The 19,845-nt window shown below is 35.5% G+C and overlaps 1 protein-coding gene across 1 annotated transcript in view; it reads right to left on the bottom strand.

The window, feature by feature from the left end:
- Nucleotides 1–19,845, bottom strand: part of LOC103972988 (uncharacterized) — a 40,318-nt gene that overhangs the window by 2,040 nt on the left and 18,433 nt on the right. Inside the window, exons 7-12 of the mRNA XM_009387419.3 lie at nt 7,710–7,771; nt 6,306–6,374; nt 4,492–4,597; nt 4,060–4,130; nt 3,245–3,345; nt 1,528–1,623 (exon numbers count right to left, since the gene is read on the bottom strand). Of these exons, the coding sequence (XP_009385694.2) occupies nt 1,528–1,623; nt 3,245–3,345; nt 4,060–4,130; nt 4,492–4,597; nt 6,306–6,374; nt 7,710–7,771 (505 nt within the window). The remainder of the gene's footprint in view (nt 1–1,527; nt 1,624–3,244; nt 3,346–4,059; nt 4,131–4,491; nt 4,598–6,305; nt 6,375–7,709; nt 7,772–19,845) is intronic.

The following is a 19,845-nucleotide window of genomic DNA, read 5'->3' on the forward strand; positions in this document are numbered from 1 at the left end:
GGAATATGTTTGCCTCCATCTAAGAAAGACAAACAGATGGCTGTTCAGAAGAGTAGAAAATTTTTCTCTAAAACTAAATCAAGAAGTTAGTGCTGCAAATGTCGAGGCAAGGCACGTAATTGTGGGCTATAGAGCATTTGTGCAGATTTAAAACAGTGATTTAAAATGGGCTATAGAGCATCTATACACGTAATTATGAACGATAAAAACAGTGATTTAAAAAGTGCTAGACGGCAAGGTCCAAAAATGCCCGAGACGCTAGGCGCTCGCCCGAGCGAAACGAGGCGCTAAAATATAAAAGTATATAATATAATTAATAAATATAATTATTTAAAAAAAATGATATTAAATTAAAAAAATATTATAAAATCACAATATCAAATTAACAAAAAAATCTTAAAATTCAAAACAATAACAATAATTTCAAATAAATAAAAATTAGCAATATTAAAATTAAAATAATATATTATTAATCTAATAAATAAAAAAATATTGTTACTAGTATATAGTTAACAGTATACTATCGAGTCGATGTGAGAAGAGGTAGCAGCGAGCAGCGGGAGCAGAAGCAGGAGAGGTGAGCGACGATAGTGATAGCGGCAGCGGTAGGAGCGAGAAGCAGCAGCGGGAGCAGGAGCGACACCCAACGACAATGGTAGCAACAACGGTAGCGACGAGCAATGACAGCGACAACGGGAGCGATGAGCGACGATAGTGGTAGCGATAGCAGCGAACAGCTGTAGCAGAGTAGCAGCGAGCAGCGGCAGCGATAACAGCAAGCAGCGGGAGCGATAGTGACGAGCAAGGTTAGGGTTGGGGAAGTCGCGAGAGGGATGTTGGGAGGCTGATATCGGTGCTTTAGTTGGTTCAATCAAACCAACTGAAGCACCGAAAACTGAACCAAACGTAAAACACTGGTTTGGTCACCCGGTTTAACCCGAGCGCTCGCCCGAAACGCCCAGCACTGAGTATTTAACAAACAGAAGTACAAAGACAGAGCTGAGTATTTAATACAGCACATCAAATATTATATATAGAGCAAAGAGCAATAGCATTGAAAAGAAAAAATTAATCAACTATTTATGGTTGGCTATATATATATTTTCATACCATTGAGGTCTGTATAGGGCAAATAAATGAAATAACCTTTCAAAATGAGTGTTACACTAACATGTTGACATAGAACAATGGTATATAAATCTAAAAAACAAGATGCATTGATGCAGATAATAATATTGTAAGTTACATGATACAAAAAAAATCAATTAGCTAAGTATGACATTTCAATGATTGTAGTTTGCAGGATGGAAAATGGAAGAAAAAACAACAAAATAGCAGACTGATAATTTAGTTAACAGAGAAACTAATCTTTCTGCTTCTCAGAAAGAAAAAATCTATTATACATACACGTAATGTATACACACATAGATAAAAGCTTATCATATTTAATCAATTGCATAATAAATAAATATATTATGCTTCTTTCTAAAACACAAATTCACAAGCACCAGCTGATGATTGAAGCACCTGTACACAATGTGGAGTAGCACAGAGATAACCACCACCTAGTATTTCAGTGGTTTCACCAATTTGATATGCTATTTCATCTTCTCCGAATACAACCTAAAGCATAAAAAATTATAGCCTCAATAATCTACATAAAAAAATCATTGTTATGAGTACAGAAAATCTAGTCTCAAAACATGACTCTTCCATAGCCATCACGGAAGCCTAAATTCTAATCATTTGTAATGATCAATGTGAAACAATCATATGCTGATGCAAACACATGCATCTACATATTTCCAAAAATATAAATATGCACACAACATTTATGTATTGATGAATAATGCTTATACCCTGCTAGTAGAATATACAGCAACAAACAGTCAATTAACTTTGTTGTTAAAGCTTTTCTAGTTCAATCAAATGTCTTAAAGGTTAAAAATGGTTTTTATTGTATGGGATTACCAATAACCAGCCATTGCAGACTGGCACATAAATAAAAACATCTGTTGGCCATAGCTACCTATTTCAAACCATTTTAAAATTAGTCCCTGACTTTAGTGGGCATCTTAACATCCTAGCCCTGGCCAATTTATGTCCAAAGCTATACACCCATAACACTGATATTGGTGCATAAAAATGGATGCAAATATACCATCAATTATGGTTATATGAAACATTGCCTGTGTACAGATTGCAGGAGCCAAAACTAAGTCCAGTTTGACTAAACAGAAATAAAATCCAAGCCAAAGTAGTGAAAAATTGAGTTTGCTTTTCATTTATGCATAAAGTTGGTATAAGATGATTGGTTCTCAAGAACACAGTGTTTTACTCAAAACTTACATATCAAAACCAAGGATTGTAATATCAATGTGCACGCAAACACCATGTATATCCATGCTGGAGAAGCAAATACATGGCTAGGTCACTTTTGGGATGTACCCGCTGATACAAGAGAGTACTGAATGGCACGATACAAATTGTGTGTCAGAAACATATTGCATGCTTCCACATGAATACCTTTGATTGAAATCAATGTTGTGGATGCCTCAACCATGCAGCATACATAGCAATGTTAGTCTCACTGACAATCAAACCTTGACCCAAGCAGGTTGAAGATATAGGTAAAAGCTATGACGGTAACTAACATAGACTACAGTCATTCGTAGACAATATCATGATTAGATAATGCACAATTTTCGGAGTGACTTCGGCATTCAGATCATAATCATCAACATAAATTATTTATTGGGTACTAGCTAATGTGAGATCATCTTATTTAATTATATGGTTGGTGTTTGTTGAGTTAAATATTTATTAATTAGTATTTTATTTCTTCTTTATTAGCAAAACAATCTCGACAACTGTTACTGAATCTTTCCTTCATCTATGACCACTTGGTTGAAACTCCAGCACCAACGGATCTATGTTTCTTAAGAAGTATTCAGATGCTATATATGGTGTGTGTGTGTGAGGTGCACTGAAGAAATTTATCTTCAATTTCCAGGTATGATTCTTACTTTTTGTTTCTCTACTCTCATCTAAAAATTCATAAATAAAATATCAACGAGTTACCCAGAATAAAAATAAATGAGCATGAAGAGTCTCTTTAGTAATAAAATAGTCAATGAATAACTTGCAGTAATGTGGCATGATAACAAAAACAGAAACTTTTAATAGAACAGTGTAATGGTGTTATCATGCTTCATATTTGAAGAGTAAAGAAAACAAGAATTACTTTGACAATCTGATCATTTCTTGTTTTAACATAAAGGCCAGCAGCACTATCAGGAGAAGATATCTTGACACCATTTCTGGTAAACATGCCACAGGTAAGGCCTACAATGATGAATAATAGTTGTAAGATTGCAGAAATATAGAAAACATTCTTGAGCTTTTTATTTGACAAAATGTGTAAATTTATGCGAACATACAAACCCATTGACAAACTTCAATTAAATAATAACATGGAGAAAACCAAGCAGATGATAGGTGGCATTCAATGGCTTGAAGTAAAAATTACATTAGTATAATAGACAAATATTCTATTAGGCAACAAGGTTCTAAGATAAATTTCAGAAAATGTAATTTGATCATGCCCAGCTTATGGACAGGAGTATGCAAGTTAATAAGCTAATGGACAGAATAGTTATTATCTACTATTGTATCTGACAGATTCATAAACCTAGCTAAATGGAGATGACAAATGAAAATTGATGGAATTTTACTGTACAATTTTACTTAATTTTACATAAATTAAGTAAGTATATAATGATGAGTTTTTTCTTCAGATAATTCTTCTAGTTAGGTATCTAGTCATTAATTTTCATTAGTCATCTCCATTCAGCTAGGTTTTAAAATTCCATCTGTACAGTAATATATTATATACTTAATTTATGCTACAGATAAGAGACATTTTATAGCAAAAAACATCTTTACAAATGCAGTTTCAACCTTATATGCCATCAATGAATGAACCAATGTCAGGATTCTAAATCTTCATTATGATGATTATGACAAAAAAAAAAAAATTTGCTGGCTCAGTTCTCTCACCTGTGAGTGAACCATGGTCAGTATGCCATCCACACCATGATGATATGGAGTTATTATTATCTCCATGGTGACTGTAAGACAATAGGGAAAACCACAGTGACTACAAGAGCAGGGAAAAGTTCTCTATTTTCAGTACATATTACCATAAGACACTTAACATTTAAAATCTTTAGAAATATTAATCCATGGTGTTATCTAGATTCTAGACTCTAGAGCAAAGTGAAGCTTAAATTTCAATGGTTTATAAACGTGTGAAGTGCATCTAAATTCACACAGGATCTGTAGATTCTATACGTGTACAATCAGTACATAAAACAAAAGGAACATAACCAGATGTACCAAATTCAAAGACAAAAAACAAGAAAGACCTATGATAAAGTAGTGAAGGTTTTCTTATAGCATAAATGGAATTTAAGTTAGAGTAACCATTACCTGAGTTCCTTAGGGAAGTAATATAACAAACGACCTTTATGGCACCTAGAATGCTTGAGTATTTGCTCAAGGCTTCCATTCTCATGGTCTTTCATCTCTCTGGATACTGATCATTGTATGAAAATAATTAGAACTACTATAAATATCAATTTTATTTAGATTCAATTAGCTACAACCCTTATATTTACATGACAGTGATCAGAATAATAAAGGATGTTATTGCTAATTGAGAGAAAAAAAATTAATGCCTGAATCAAGTAAATACATGTGAAGACATCATTACCAACATGTTCTTGGTTGAAGAAACAGATGAGAACATGCAACATTCACAAAGAAAGCAAACACCTAGATATTTTTCTAACCTTTTCCGATGTTCACTGTGGTAGAAACCTAAGTCAAGGAGAACAAGGACTTCAGTTTCACACCCTTGTGCCCACATGCAATGCTACCCCAACCCTAATGTTCTAAGAACACAAGTTCCTGACTGGTACAAAAGCAAATATATATATATATAAAGGAAGTTTGGTGCCCTTATACATAACACAATGATGAAAAAAGATCCATGTAACAGTTGGGACATTATGGACAAATTTGATACCCTTCTAGACGATATCCATGCAAAAAAGCAAATAGTCTTTGAGCAATATGCAAGAATATTTTAATTCAGAATCCTATATAAAAAGATCAATAAGACTGGGATCTAGGTCTATGTCCTGGTAATTGATCCTTTATGACAATTAAAGAATCTTTCAGGGTAGTAAGACAAACTTGTGATCTAAAGAAGCTCAATGTGATCCTAAATACAACAAAGGATCTCCACTTAATCAAGAATTAATGATTTTTCTTTGCTTTCAGAAATGAGAACAAAAACTTGAAAAGAAGCCCAACTTTTCTCAGAAGAATGTTCAAATATAGTTTCTAAGAGAATATAACATGGGTCGTTAAAAAATGACCAAGCATATGTAATCATCTATCTACTTTGAAATATGAATGGACCAAGTTTCGCAATACCGTACCGTACCGGTATTTCGACTTGGGCTCGGTACCGGTACGGTACGGTATACCGAGCGGTACACCTAGGTGTACCGAGCACTGTAGCAGTGCTACAGTGCTGCTACAGTGCATACCGGTACCGGGCGGTCCGTGTACCGCTGGCCTGTCGGACCGGTACGTATCGCCCATACTGGGCGGTACGATTCGGTATGGCAGACACTGGAATGGACTAATATACAAGCAGCTATTAAATTAAAACAAACAAACGAATAGCATGAACTGATTACAGATTGGAAGACGTACTTATTCTGATTAAAAAGATCATTTCAAGAGAAAAGTGTTCAGAACATGAGGATCCCGAAAGGTTCTATTTTGCAATCAATCTCTTCCTCTCTACAGTGATTTCACTTTTTTGTATATGTTTTCCTCATTATATGGGTTGACACGGGAGTGCCTAATTTACTACGATTAGCTCATGTGAACCTTGCTGATGCTATGGTATTCTCTACAGCCCATAATATTGTCTCATAGCCTTTAACTCAGCCCACTCAAATATGACAGCTCATGAGCATATTCCTTAGACAAATTTAAAACTGGTTCAATGTGCTTTCTTTCATGACCAAAGAATGTATTAAAGGAGTTAGTTACCAGCTATAAACAAGATAGCACATTCGTAGTAATATATCTTAGTAATTTAGTATCACATTCGTAGCACTAGTTCATAAACAAGATAGCCCCAAAAGGGGTACCAATCCACAAGCAATGTAACTTTAAAGAATAAACTGAGATCAACTGAAAAAACATGAACAAGCTGAACATACCATATTGATCACAATGATATGCTAGCATCAGCCCAACCTCCATCATCAGCATTCCAAGAGCTTTAAAGGCTACAGTACAACAACAAATTGCTCTATTATGAACAACATCAGCTAAAATTAAGAAACCCAGTGCAATGTTTATAAAAATAAATAAATAAACTACAAGAAGCCAAATCCATATTACAAATCAAAGTTTTTAATTTTGGGTCCTGGTCCCATACCGGTCCAGGAAGCTGCACTGAGTTTCGGAAAAGCTTGAAGAAGATTAAGAAATAAAAAAGAGTTTCTACCCAGTACAAGCCCTATACCAGGCGACACAAGCCCTTTACAAAGTGTTCCGGACTGTTAACGTTGATGAATGTGCCGATTGACTGTCAGACCAATATTGTTATTGGTCCAAAATAACACAACATAACAATAATAACAATATAACAATATAACTTCAAAATCATAAGTTGGGGAGTCAATGAAGAAAACAACACTGATGTGCAGTATTTGTTCGTAGCCATCTATTGCAGCATATTAGTTAAAAATATAAGAAGCATGTCAAGGGCAACAAATGAGAAAATTTATACGAAATCAATGACACACATCTCAAGGGGAGAGAAACAAACAACACATCATATACCCACCTAGTCAATCATCAAGAGATAAACAAATAGAAAATCTCATAAAATGTGTCCACAATATATCACAGGAATATCCGACAAGTATCAAATTGTTTAACAATTACACTATAGATGATCTATTTTACAGTTCAGAGCATATTGCTACTTTGTGAAAATAAATTTTATCCATGTAGAAAGGTTGCACATGACTGGGGAAGAATGACTTGTAACTTTCAAATGTTTCAGTTGATATGTCTTAAAATGCATAAGCATGAGCATGGAGTCACCAGCCTAATTCACACCTGGATGAAGGTAAAAGGAAGGGCAAAGCAAACAACTAGTCTATGGCCAACTTAATTTGCACCCAAATGCTTCTTTGTGATGATTTCAGAGGCAGAAGAAAGTCCCTATTTGCTACAAAATCATACATAAAGTGACTTTGGCCCACAAGGGTAAATTTTCTTCCTAAACAACTTTATATTACTGCAGATTTTATGATTTAAAAGGCTTATTCATGTCCATATTTTCTGTATGTTCCCGAAACAAAGAAATTAGACATAACCATATCTTACTAGAAACTACAATCTGTAGAAAGAACATGTCCTTCAAAAACTGGCAGAGATAATTATGACTTCCATAAAGTTTTCAAGAACAAAGTGAATATTGCATACAGTGGAAGAGAATCCATAATCACATTAAAGAAATCAATCAAGTAAAATCAAAATAATTAAACAAGAGTCCTAATTATAATAGGACTTTCTTCAAATTCAGGCACAGTGAAGTGGTGCATACATACCTTCTTCAAGTTCAGGCAATGAAGTAGCTGGCCATTTATTTGGCCGACAATATGAAGGGTACCTACATAACAGGATTATAATCGTTTACTGATGCCATATTGGAGTAGTTGAATGTATGTGCATCTTTCAAGAGAAAAAATAATTCATGTAAAAAAACAGAGCTGCCCTAGTAGTGTAGAACATACAAGCATAATTCCTATATGTTATATGGAATTATCAAGCTAGACAATATTTCCTACAATGCATTTTCTTCTTTCCATAAACTTGCATGCCTATACAAAATAAGATATTTTAACTATGGCATCTCTAAGCAAAAAAAAAAAAAAACCTATTTCTTAATCTAGTTGGATACAGCAAGAGATAAATGAAAACAAAACTGGAAGATATTTATTTAAAAAATGGATAGTTATTAGTTTTGTAACTCATAATTAAGTCACTGAGCAGCAATTGGTTTTGGACACCAGCCATGACAATCCCTGGCCCAGCATTGGCACGAATCTGGTGCATTAGCAATTAGAAATCATAATCAAGGTTTACAATACAGTATAGATTTACTAGTCTTATAAGTTATACTGGCAGTATGCCTGGTACTGTGTCTGTACCAGGCTGTCACGGACTTAGCTGGTTTTGTCAAAGTCGTGCGGCACCATTGCGTGTCCGTCCGCAAAGGTCAGCCTCCCACGGTCCCTTAGGACCCACAAAAGAGAGAACGGGTTAGAGAAAACGTCTTATTTGGGATCCACAAGCAAACATTCCAGGAAACACTTCATAGACAATGCAAATTAGAAACAGACTTTACAAGCTCTGAATAGTTGCACAACAAAAGGTAAAATGGTCTATTACAGACCGAAAATCTCTTACACGTGTCCTCATGACACAAAAATATGAATCTGAAATTTTCTTTTAAGGGGAAAGAGTGTAACATCCCTCATTTCTGAATTTTCATATAAGTTTCTAGTTGTAATGTAAGTAACTATTTTAAATTTGATAAAAGAGCCAAAGTATTAATCTGAGAAATTATTCATAAGATTTGGAGGATTTGTTCAAAAAAAAAAAAAAAAAATCTGAGGACTTATATGTAAACCCTGAGGACCTAATCGTAAATATAATAATACAAGGACTAAACTGCAAAATGCACAAATTACAAATCCCACCGTTTAAGTCTCTCTGCCTTCGTTCTTAAGGAACCAGAGAAGGTAGCTACGTGGATGAACAGAGAAAGAAAGAAAGAAGAAGAGGAAGAAAAAAGGGGGAAGAAGAAGAAGAAAAAAAATTTGGGGCTTTAAGGTTTCTTGCTCAAATCTTCTCATTTAGGATCATAATTCTCAAACGCAAGTGTTCTAACCCCATCCTACAGAAGTATTAGTCTCTGTTACTATATTGATTCTGAAAGATTTATGCTTAGAACCTGATATTTCTCTCTTTGGACATAAAACCAAGGATCTGAAATTTTTTCGGTAAACTGACCCCTATACACTGTTTCAGCTATAATTTTTAGCACCAAATGTGGATTCAGGCAGGACCTAGCTAGTTTGAAATTAGACTCTTATATCTTTCTTTTGACACTGATTTTGTAGATTTTGGACACCGAATACTTACCCAAACGTCTGTTTCAAATGAGCCTATAGATGCTGCAGAACAGGGATCAAAATTTCTGACCCTTCGATACTAAAATACCTATAAGTCCCTGTTGGAAATTCTGATTCGTACCAAACTGTCTTCGTTCGACACTAGACTTGTAGACCTTTCTTTTGACATATAGATTGAAAAATTTGGAATTCAAATGCCTACTCTATTATCTGTTGAATCCGACCCTATGAATTCTACAAAACAGTGATTTTGTTTTTGACCTTGTGTTACCAAATCAAAGGTAACTCCTTGTTGGAAACCATGATTCGTACGAAACTTGTTTCAACAGAAAATAGATTGATATATCTTTCGACAATAGCCTTCTTGAGGGTATTGGAGCATAATTGACAATCTGAAGTATTTATCCAATGAGCCTCTCGAAATCTGTCAGAAATCGAGCTTTAATCGATTTCGCATCTTCTGTTTTTGTTCGTTTGGAAATAGATTTTGTTCAGTTCCCTTCACTCAATTGTGGCTTATATTAATGTTTGAATTCTCGTTTGCTTTTGTCTATAAATTATTACCATTCCTGAACATATTGTGTATCGTTTATGCTATATCACATTGACTTATATAGGCACATGTATAACTCATTGTTTCGCATTTGCTTTCGATTTGTGCCTATTCTAGTTTCATTCCTTTGGATATCGAATTCATCTAACCTTCTTATTTGAATTGAGTTGTATGTGATTGCTTGGATTCCATGTGTGCCCTTGCTTTCATTTCCTTTCAAATCTGAATATAATTGTGAAAGATTATTGCTTACTTCGTATTGACTCGTAAAGGCACATGTACGTTTTGTTGTTCCGCGTGTGCTTCCGATATGTACTATTCATTGTTCATACTATCCTTTTGTACTCTGGTGTTTGTGGGATATTGTGAAGGGAGTTATGCATAGAGCCTGAGATGCTCTGCCGGCCCCTATATAGGATCCAATAATTCAGGGGCTTATTGGATATCCAATAAAATAGGAGCTCTCGGGGATATCTCATATCTGAACCTCTACTCGTCGCAATGCCTACCATATGTGTGTGACTCTCTAGGCCCAATATCGAGCTGGTCGTGAGTCATACCTATCAGAACTCCTTTTGGCTCAGTGAATTATTATCTCCATAATAATTCACTTGACTCATCAATTGTAGACATACTAGGTCACTACGCCGTAGTCCCCAAATGATACAGGAGATCCAATCCTTTAGACCTAGTTGTCCTTAGTTATTATTATCTATAGTCCCTCATCTATCTAATATCCTAGAGACCATATACCAAACATGGTACTGTCAGACCCAGACGGTTTCTCAGACGTGGGTGGATGGAGCTCCCAGACGTGGGAGACTTATGTTTGGTGGTCATTCAGAAATGGATGTACCATATTATGTTATGGTCCCACTTCACCTTCTGTATGCTTGATATGGTATCCAGAGCTTTGGTTATGTGTTTCTATACATGCTTTGGATATGAATGATATGAATGCAACGTCAAATTCGACATTTGAGCTTTTGTTTCGTATTCATCTTTGAAATGCTCCGAAATGGTCCATACGCCATTGATATGTTCCGAAATGTTTCATTTATCATTGATATGCTCCGAAACATTTTGTACGCCTTTGATATGCTCCAAAATGTTTCATTTGTTATTGTTATGCTTCGAAATGTTCCATAGGTTGTTGATATGCTCCGGAACATTTCTTATGTTAATGATATACTCCAATTACTCTATGCTCCATCTGTATGAACCAATTATGTTTGATTGAAATGATATTTGTGATTCTACACCTAATGAGATTATATCTATGGATTCTTATATTCTGCCTTGCATTATGAAAGCTTATTTGTTTGAAATTTTTTCTCTTTTACCATGGATATGTTAGTCACTTGCTGAGCTTTATATGCTCACCCCGTTGTTGTATAAATTTTTCAAGATAGCTTGTCACTCGCTTAAATGTTAAGATTGGGCTGAGGCAGTGAAAAACTAAAAGATTTTAGGCAGATCTTTATTAGTATATATGTTTTTGTTGTATAAGTACACTCTGCATCTATTGAAATGTTGACGATGAATCTAAACTTGTGGATTTTGTATAAGTTTGAAGGACCTCTCACGTGTAGGATTCTGGAATGTTAAGTTTAATTCGTGTAATGATATGAACTTATGGTAAACGTTGGTTTTGTGACTGTATAGACTCCCATATTTGTGAATTTATGTTGTGGTTATTATTTTGGTGAGTTGGGTTCAGATTTTATGAATCAACGAACGATGTGTTGTATGATTATGAACTGCACAGGGTTTATAAATTTGCAGATTATAGAGGTGAAATTTTGATCTGAATGTTTTCTTAGTGACCTCAAATGTGTGTTTGGATCCTGGATGGATTTGTGTTGAAAAATTTTAATATTATCGATATTTTGAGGGGCGTGACAGTGGTGGTATCAGTGCATGATTTGAGAATCACTAAGAATATTTTTTTTATGTACTTGATGAAAAAGAAAAAATTGAGGTTTATTGACTTTCATTTAGAGATTGATCAAAGAAAATTTTCTTTTGATGTTTTAGAAAGCAAGGATGACGAGATCATCTGGTTCTCCTGTTGTATCTACTGCTGATCAATTGAGTGGTATCATGCGGACTTTGGAGACTATGGCACAAGTGATGCAACAACAACAACAACATGGCCAACAAGGAAGAAATGATGGAATAGGGACATCAAACCAGACGGGGTTGGGAATTGAACAGTTTAAGAAGCTTAGTCCTCCCAGTTTTAGTGGTGAGTCTGATCCACAATGGTGGCAGAACGATGGATGATGCAAATAGAGAAAATATTTGATGTCTTAAATTACCCTGATGATCAGAAAGTTTCTCTTGCTACCTTCATGCTGGAAGGAGAAGCTGAACACTAGTGGAGAATGATTAAGAGGATTTTTGAAATCAAACATGAGCCAATGACATGGAAGTTATTCAAAGAAAAGTTTAACGATAAATATTTTCCAGATTGTATGAGAGAGCAAAAAGAATTGGAGTTCTTGAATCTTATCCAGGGAATTATGACGGTTACAAAGTATGAATCTAAATTCACTGAGCTCTCCAGGTTTGCCACACATATGACTGATGATGAATCTAGAAAAGCAAGAAGGTTTGAAAGGGGATTACGGCGAGCGATAAGAAGTCGAATGTCAGCTTTAAAACTACAAACATATGCGGATACGGTAGAAAGAGCTTTGAAAATTGAAAGAGACTTGGAGGAAATTCAAGAAATCATGGGCAAGAACAAAAAGGACAAATTTACTAGCAAAAGCCAGAGAGAAATTGAATATGAAGCTAGTAACAAGAGGATCAAGACATCTAGATTTGAGAAAGGTAAACCACTGCGGAGGACTCAATCATGTGCAAAATGTGGGTTAAATCATGAGACAAGTCAATGTTTTCGGACGACTGGAGCCTGTTTTGCTTGTGGAAAGTTAGATCATCAAGTAAGAGATTGCCCACTGAATAGGAAGAAAGAGCCTCTGCCTCCTAGACCCTCAACATATGCTAGAGTGTATGCTATCACTGAACAAGATTCTAAAGCTTCTAAATTTATGGTTGAAGGTATTCTTTATGTTTCTAAAAGAAATGCAAAGGTTTTGTTTGATCCCGGTTCCAACTTATCATTTGTTTCACAATACTTCGCTTGTCACTTGGATATTCTACCTAGACCCCTGGATTATATGTTATATGTAACAACTGCTGTTGGGGATTCTTTGGCAACAAACTTGGTTTACCCATCTTGTTTGATCTCTATTGGAGAACACGAACTTCTTGCTGATTTCATTGGTCCCCAGTACAACCCCAATATCTAAGCCTCCCTACAGAATGGCACCACTCGAGCTAGAGGAATTAAAGAAACAACTACAAGAATTATTAGATAAGGGCTTCATACGACCCAGCGTTTCACCGTGGGGTGCTCCGGTATTATTAATGAAGAAGAAGGATGGAACATTAAGGCTTTGTATTGATTATAGACAGTTGAATCAGGTGACCATCAAAAACAAGTATCCCATACCCAGAATTGATGATTTTTTTGATCAACTACAGGGTGCACGAGTATTCTCTAAGATTGATCTGAGGTCAGGTTACTATCAGTTGAAGATCAAGGAGGATATTCCAAAAACAGTTTTTAGAACTCGATATGGTCACTATGAATTCTTGGTGATGCCTTTTGGTTTAACTAATGCCCCTGCAGCTTTTATGGAACTAATGAATAGGATATTTCAACCGCTCTTGGATGACTGTGTAATTATATTCATTGATGACATATTGGTGTATTCAAGGAGTAATCAGGAGCATGAGGAACACTTGAGAAATGTATTGTCCATACTAAGAGAAAAGAAGTTGTATGCAAAGTTCAGCAAATATGAATTTTGGTTGAATGAAGTTGTTTTCTTAGGCCATGTGATTTCAGGGAAGGGTATATCTGTTGATCCAAAGAAAGTGGAAGCTGTAGTTGAATGGGATGTACCAACAAATGTAACAGAAGTTAGAAGCTTCTTGGGCATGGCAGGTTATTACAGGAGATTTGTGGAGGGATTTTCTCGAATCGCTCAACCTCTCACCAACCTCACTAAAAAGAATGTGAAATTTATATGGGGTGATGATTGTGAGTAAAGTTTTCAAGAGTTAAAAAGAAGATTGACTAGTGCCCGTATTCTCACTATTCCAAGTGGTAGTGAGGGATTTGTAGTTTATACTTATGCTTCAAGAAAGGGCCTTGGATGTGTTTTGATGCAGGAAGGGAGAGTAATTGCTTATGCTTCTAGGCAACTAAAAGGTTATGAATTGAATTATCCAACTCATGATTTGGAATTGGCAGCAATTATTTTTGCTCTAAAGATTTAGAGATATTATTTGTATGGTCGACAATTTGAAATCTTTATTGATCACAAGAGTTTAAAATATATTTTCACTCAGAAAGAGTTAAACATGAGGCAGCGAAGATGGATAGAACTTCTGAAGGATTATGATTGTGCCATCCGTTATCACCCGAGCAAAGCCAATGTTGTAGCTGATGCACTTAGTAGAAAATCTACAAGTTTTATGGCTAGTCTGGTCGTGAAGCAATGGAAGTTATTAGAAGAAAATTTTGATTTGAAAGCTTTGAGGAAAAAGCAAGACTCGATGATATTGATGGCCTCCATTCAAGTGCAATCTGATCTTATTCAACAAATTAAGGAAGGACAATTACTAGATCCACATTTAATCTACTTGAGGAATGAAGTAGAAAAGGAATTGAAGCCAAAATTTCAAGTTTCAAAGGATGGCCTATTGAGATTTGGGGAGAGAGTATATGTACCAAATGAACCAGATATCAAGAATCAAATCCTAAAGGAAAGTCATACTTCAAAGTACACCATGCATCCTGGGAGCACTAAGATGTATAGAGATCTTCAAAGTCATTATTGGTGGGAAGGCATGAAGAAGGAAATTGCAATGTATGTTTCAAAATGTTTGACTTGTCAGCAAATCAAAGTAGAACACCAAAGACCTGGAGGGTTGTTGCAACCTTTAGATATTCCTGAATGGAAATGGGAATGTATTACTATGGATTTTGTTTCAGGACTACCCAGAACCTCTAAAAAACATGATGTTATTTGGGTTATCATTGATAGGTTAACAAAATCTGCACATTTCCTACCGATTAATATGACTTATTCGCTTGATAGACTTGCAGATTTATATGTCAATGAAATAGTAAGACTTCATGGTATTCCAAAGGAGATCATCTCTGATAGAGACTCCAGATTTCTCTCTAGATTCTGGAGAAGATTACAGGAATCTATGGGCACTAAAGTCAAGTTTAGTACTGCATATCATCCTCAGACTGATGGTCAATCAGAAAGAACAATTCAAACACTTGAGGATTTGCTTAGAGCCTATGTTATGGATTGGAAAGGTGAATAGGATAAAGATATTTCACTTATTGAGTTCACTTATAATAATAGTTATCATTCAAGTATTCAGATGGCTCCTTATGAAGCTTTATATGGGCGAAAGTGCATAACACCTATATGTTGGGAGGAAGTTGGTGATAGAAAGTTGTTAGCACCGGACAAAGTACAAGAAACTACCGAGAAAATTCAAGTTATAAGGAAAAGGTTAAAAACTGCTCAGAGTCGTCAAAAGAGTTATGCTGACAATAGAAGACGAGATATTGAGTTTGAAATCGGAGATTTTGTATTCTTAAAGGTCTCCCCTTCCAAAGGCATTATAAGGTTTGGGAAGAAAGGAAAGTTAAGCCCAAGATTTATTGGACCTTTTGAGGTTCTTGAGAGGGTTGGTTCTGTTGCTTACAGGATTGCCTTGCCACCACCATTGTGCCATATCCATGATATATTTCATGTTTCGATGATTAGGAAATATATACCTGATCCTTCTCATATCATTGAGTATGAACAAATGGAGATCGATAAAGATTTATCTTATGTGGAAGAGCCCACTCAAATTGTTGATAAGAAGGAAAAGATCCTAAGGAATCGGGTCATCACTCTGGTGCAAGTAATTTGGAGACATCATTCTGGAGAGGAAACAACCTGGGAGCTAGAGGAGGAAATGAAAAAGGTCTATCCCCATCTTTTCATCGATAGAGGTATGATAAATTTAGAGGACTAAATTTTTCTTTTAAGTGGGAAGAGTGTAACATCCCTCATTTCTGAATTTTCGTATAAGTTTCTAGTTGTAATGTAAGTATCTATTTTAAATTTGATAAAAGAGCCAAAGTATGAATCTGAGAACTTATTCATAAGATTTGGAGGATTTGTTCAAAAAAAAAAAAAAAAAATCTGAGGACCTATATGTAAACCCTGAGGACCTAATCGTAAATATAATAATACATGGACTAAACTGCAAAATGCACAAATTACAAATCCCACCGTTTAAGCCTCTCTGCCTTCGTTCTTAAGGAACCAGAGAAGGCAGCTACGTGGATGAACAGAGAAAGAAAGAAAGAAGAAGAGGAAGAAAAAAGGGGGAAGAAGAAGAAGAAAAAAAATTTGGGGCTTTAAGGTTTCTTGCTCAAATCTTCTCATTTAGGATCATAATTCTCAAAGGCAAGTGTTCTAACCCCATCCTACAGAAGTATATTACTCTCTGTTCCTATATTGATTCTGAAAGATTTATGCTTAGAACCTGATATTTCTCTCTTTGGACATAAAACCAAGAATCTGAAATTTTTTCGGTAAACTGACCCCTATACACTGTTTCAGCTATAATTTTTAGCACCAAATGTGGATTCAGGCAGGACCTAGCTAGTTTGAAATTAGACTCTTATATCTTTCTTTTGACACTGATTTTGTAGATTTTGGACACCGAATACTTACCCAAACGTCTGTTTCAAATGAGCCTATAGATGCTGCAAAACAGGGATCAAAATTTCTGACCCTTCGATACTAAAATACCTATAAGTCCCTGTTGGAAATTCTGATTCGTACCAAACTGTCTTCGTTCGAAACTAGACTTGTAGACCTTTCTTTTGACATATAGATTGAAAAATTTGGAATTCAAATGCCTACTCTATTATCTGTTGAATCCGACCCTATGAATTCTACAAAACAGTGATTTTGTTTTTGAACTTGTGTTACCAAATCAAAGGTAACTCCTTGTTGGAAACCATGATTCGTACGAAACTTGTTTCAACAGAAAATAGATTGATATATCTTTCGACAATAGCCTTCTTGAGGGTATTGGAGCATAATTGACAATCTGAAGTATTTATCCAATGAGCCTCTCGAAATCTGTCAGAAATCGAGCTTTTATCGATTTCGCATTTTCTGTTTTCGTTCGTTTGGAAATAGATTTTGCTCAGTTCCCTTCACTCAATTGTGGCTTATATTAATGTTTGAATTCTCGTTTGCTCTTGTCTATAAATTATTACCATTCCTGAACATATTGTGTAACGTTTATGCTATATCACATTGACTTATATAGGCACATGTATAACCCATTGTTCTGCATTTGCTTTCGATATGTGCCTATTCTAGTTTCATTCCTTTGGATATCGAATTCATCTAACCTTCTTATTTGAATTGAGTTGTATGTGATTGCTTGGATTCCATGTGTGCCCTTGCTTTCATTTCCTTTCAAATCTGAATATAATTGTGAAAGATTATTGCTTACTTCGTATTGACTCGTAAAGGCACATGTACGTTTTGTTGTTCCGCGTGTGCTTCCGATATGTGATATTCATTGTTCATACTATCCTTTTATACTCTGGTGTTTGTGGGATATTGTGAACCTTCGCCAAAAATGGTGAAGGGAGTTATGCATAGAGCCTGAGATGCTCTGCCGGCACCTATGACTTCACTCAGACGTGGGTGGATGGAGCTCCCAGACTTGGGAGACTTATGTTTGGTGGTCATTCAGAAATGGATGTACCATATTATGTTATAGTCCCACTTCACCTTCTGTATGCTTGATATGGTATCCAGAGCTTTGGTTATGTGTTTCTATACATGCTTTGGATATGAATGATATGAATGCAACGTCAAATTCGACATTTGAGCTTCTGTTTCGTATTCATCTTTGAAATGCTCCGAAATGGTCCATACGCCATTGATATGTTCCGAAATGTTTCATTTATCATTGATATGCTCCGAAACATTTCGTACGCCTTTAATATGCTCCAAAATGTTTCATTTGTTATTGTTATGCTTCGAAATGTTCCATTGGTTGTTGATATGCTCCGGAACATTTCTTATGCTATTGATATGCTCCAATTACTCTATGCTCCATCTGTATGAACCAATTATGTTTGATTGAAATGATATTTGTGATTCTACACCTAATGAGATTATATCTATGGATTCTTATATTCTGCCTTGCATTATGAAAACTTATTTGTTTGAAAATTTTTCTCTTTTACCATGGATATGTTTGTCACTTGCTGAGCTTTATATGCTCACCCCGTTGTTGTATAAATTTTTCAAGATAGCTTGTCGCTCGCTTAAATGTTAAGATTAGGCTGAGGCAGTGAAAAACTAAAAGATTTTGGACAAATCTTTATTAGTATATATGTTTTTGTTGTATAAGTACACTCTGCATCTAATGAAATTTTGACGATGAATCTAAACTTGTGGATTTTGTATAAGTTTGAAAGACCTCTCACGTGTAGGATTCTGGAATGTTAAGTTTAATTCGTGTAATGATATAAACTTATGGTAAACGTTGGTTTTGTGACTGTATAGACTCCCATATTTGTGAATTTATGTTGTGGTTATTATTTTGGTGAGTTGGGTTCAGATTTTATGAATCAACGAACGATGTGTTGTATGATTATGAACTGCACAGGGTTTATAAATTTGCAGATTATAGAGGTGAAATTTTGATCTGAATGTTTTCTTAGTGACCTCAAATGTGTGTTTGGATCCTGGATGGATTTGTGTTGAAAAATTTTAATATTATCGATATTTTGAGGGGCGTGACAGGTTTTGCCTAAGTCGTGCGGCACCCTTGCGTGTCCGTCCACAAAGGTCAACCTCCCCAAAGCCTCCCACGGTCCGACCCACAAAAGAGAGAACGGTTTAGAGAAAACACCTCATTTGGGATCCGCAAGCAAACATTCCAGGAAACACTTCACAGACAATGCAAATTACAAACAGACTTTACAAGCTCTGAACAGTTGCACAACAAAAGGTAAAATGGTCCATTATAGACCAAAAATCTCTCACACGTGTCCTCATGACACAACCTTTATTTACAAGCCTAAAGCAGCCACCAACCTAACTAAAATGGGACTATTAAGCCTTCGATCATCCCTCTAGATGCTGTACAAAGCATGAACATACCAAAAGACACGGACATACATAAGCATTACATCAAACATCCTGTTTAGAAGTTTGTCCGTGACAAGGCAGTACAAACCCTATACTATCTGGTAGACTTGGTACAATGTCGGTACTAAGCAGTTTCTTTTTTTTTTTTTTGTCTTTTTTAGGCTTTTTTTCAAGACTCACTACATATAGACAATACCACACTTGGTACACTGATACAGATTGATACTGTACCAATCCCTTATAATTGATCAGCAAACTAAAAGAGCAACACAATTTGGACATCTGAAATAACTGACTGAACTTGTGATAGCTAAAAACTAATTCAGGTTGAAGTTTGGCTAAATTTTCCAATGACATAATACTATTCAGAATATAAGGTTTGCTCACCATGATCAACTTGGTAGGCCTAATAGCCCAAGAGGATTTAACCAACTGATATGTGAGAATGGTAAGGCAGATGAGTGGATGCCACGTACTGGCGTGTAGCGACATGAACATCCAACGTGGGTGCCTACATTAGACACCTACAGGCGGCCACAGTGTTACGAACAAAACTATAAACAGGGTGTTTAATATAATGCTCATGTATGTCCGTGTCTTTGTTCATGTAACATCCCACATTTTTGAAAATTTTGTAAGGGCCTATTTGTAATGTAGAGACCTAAATATAAATATTAAAAATGTGATATGATTTGTGAAAGATTCATAT

This window comes from Musa acuminata, chromosome BXJ1-4, assembly GCF_036884655.1.
Source record: "Musa acuminata AAA Group cultivar baxijiao chromosome BXJ1-4, Cavendish_Baxijiao_AAA, whole genome shotgun sequence".
Taxonomy (NCBI): Eukaryota; Viridiplantae; Streptophyta; class Magnoliopsida; order Zingiberales; family Musaceae; genus Musa; species Musa acuminata.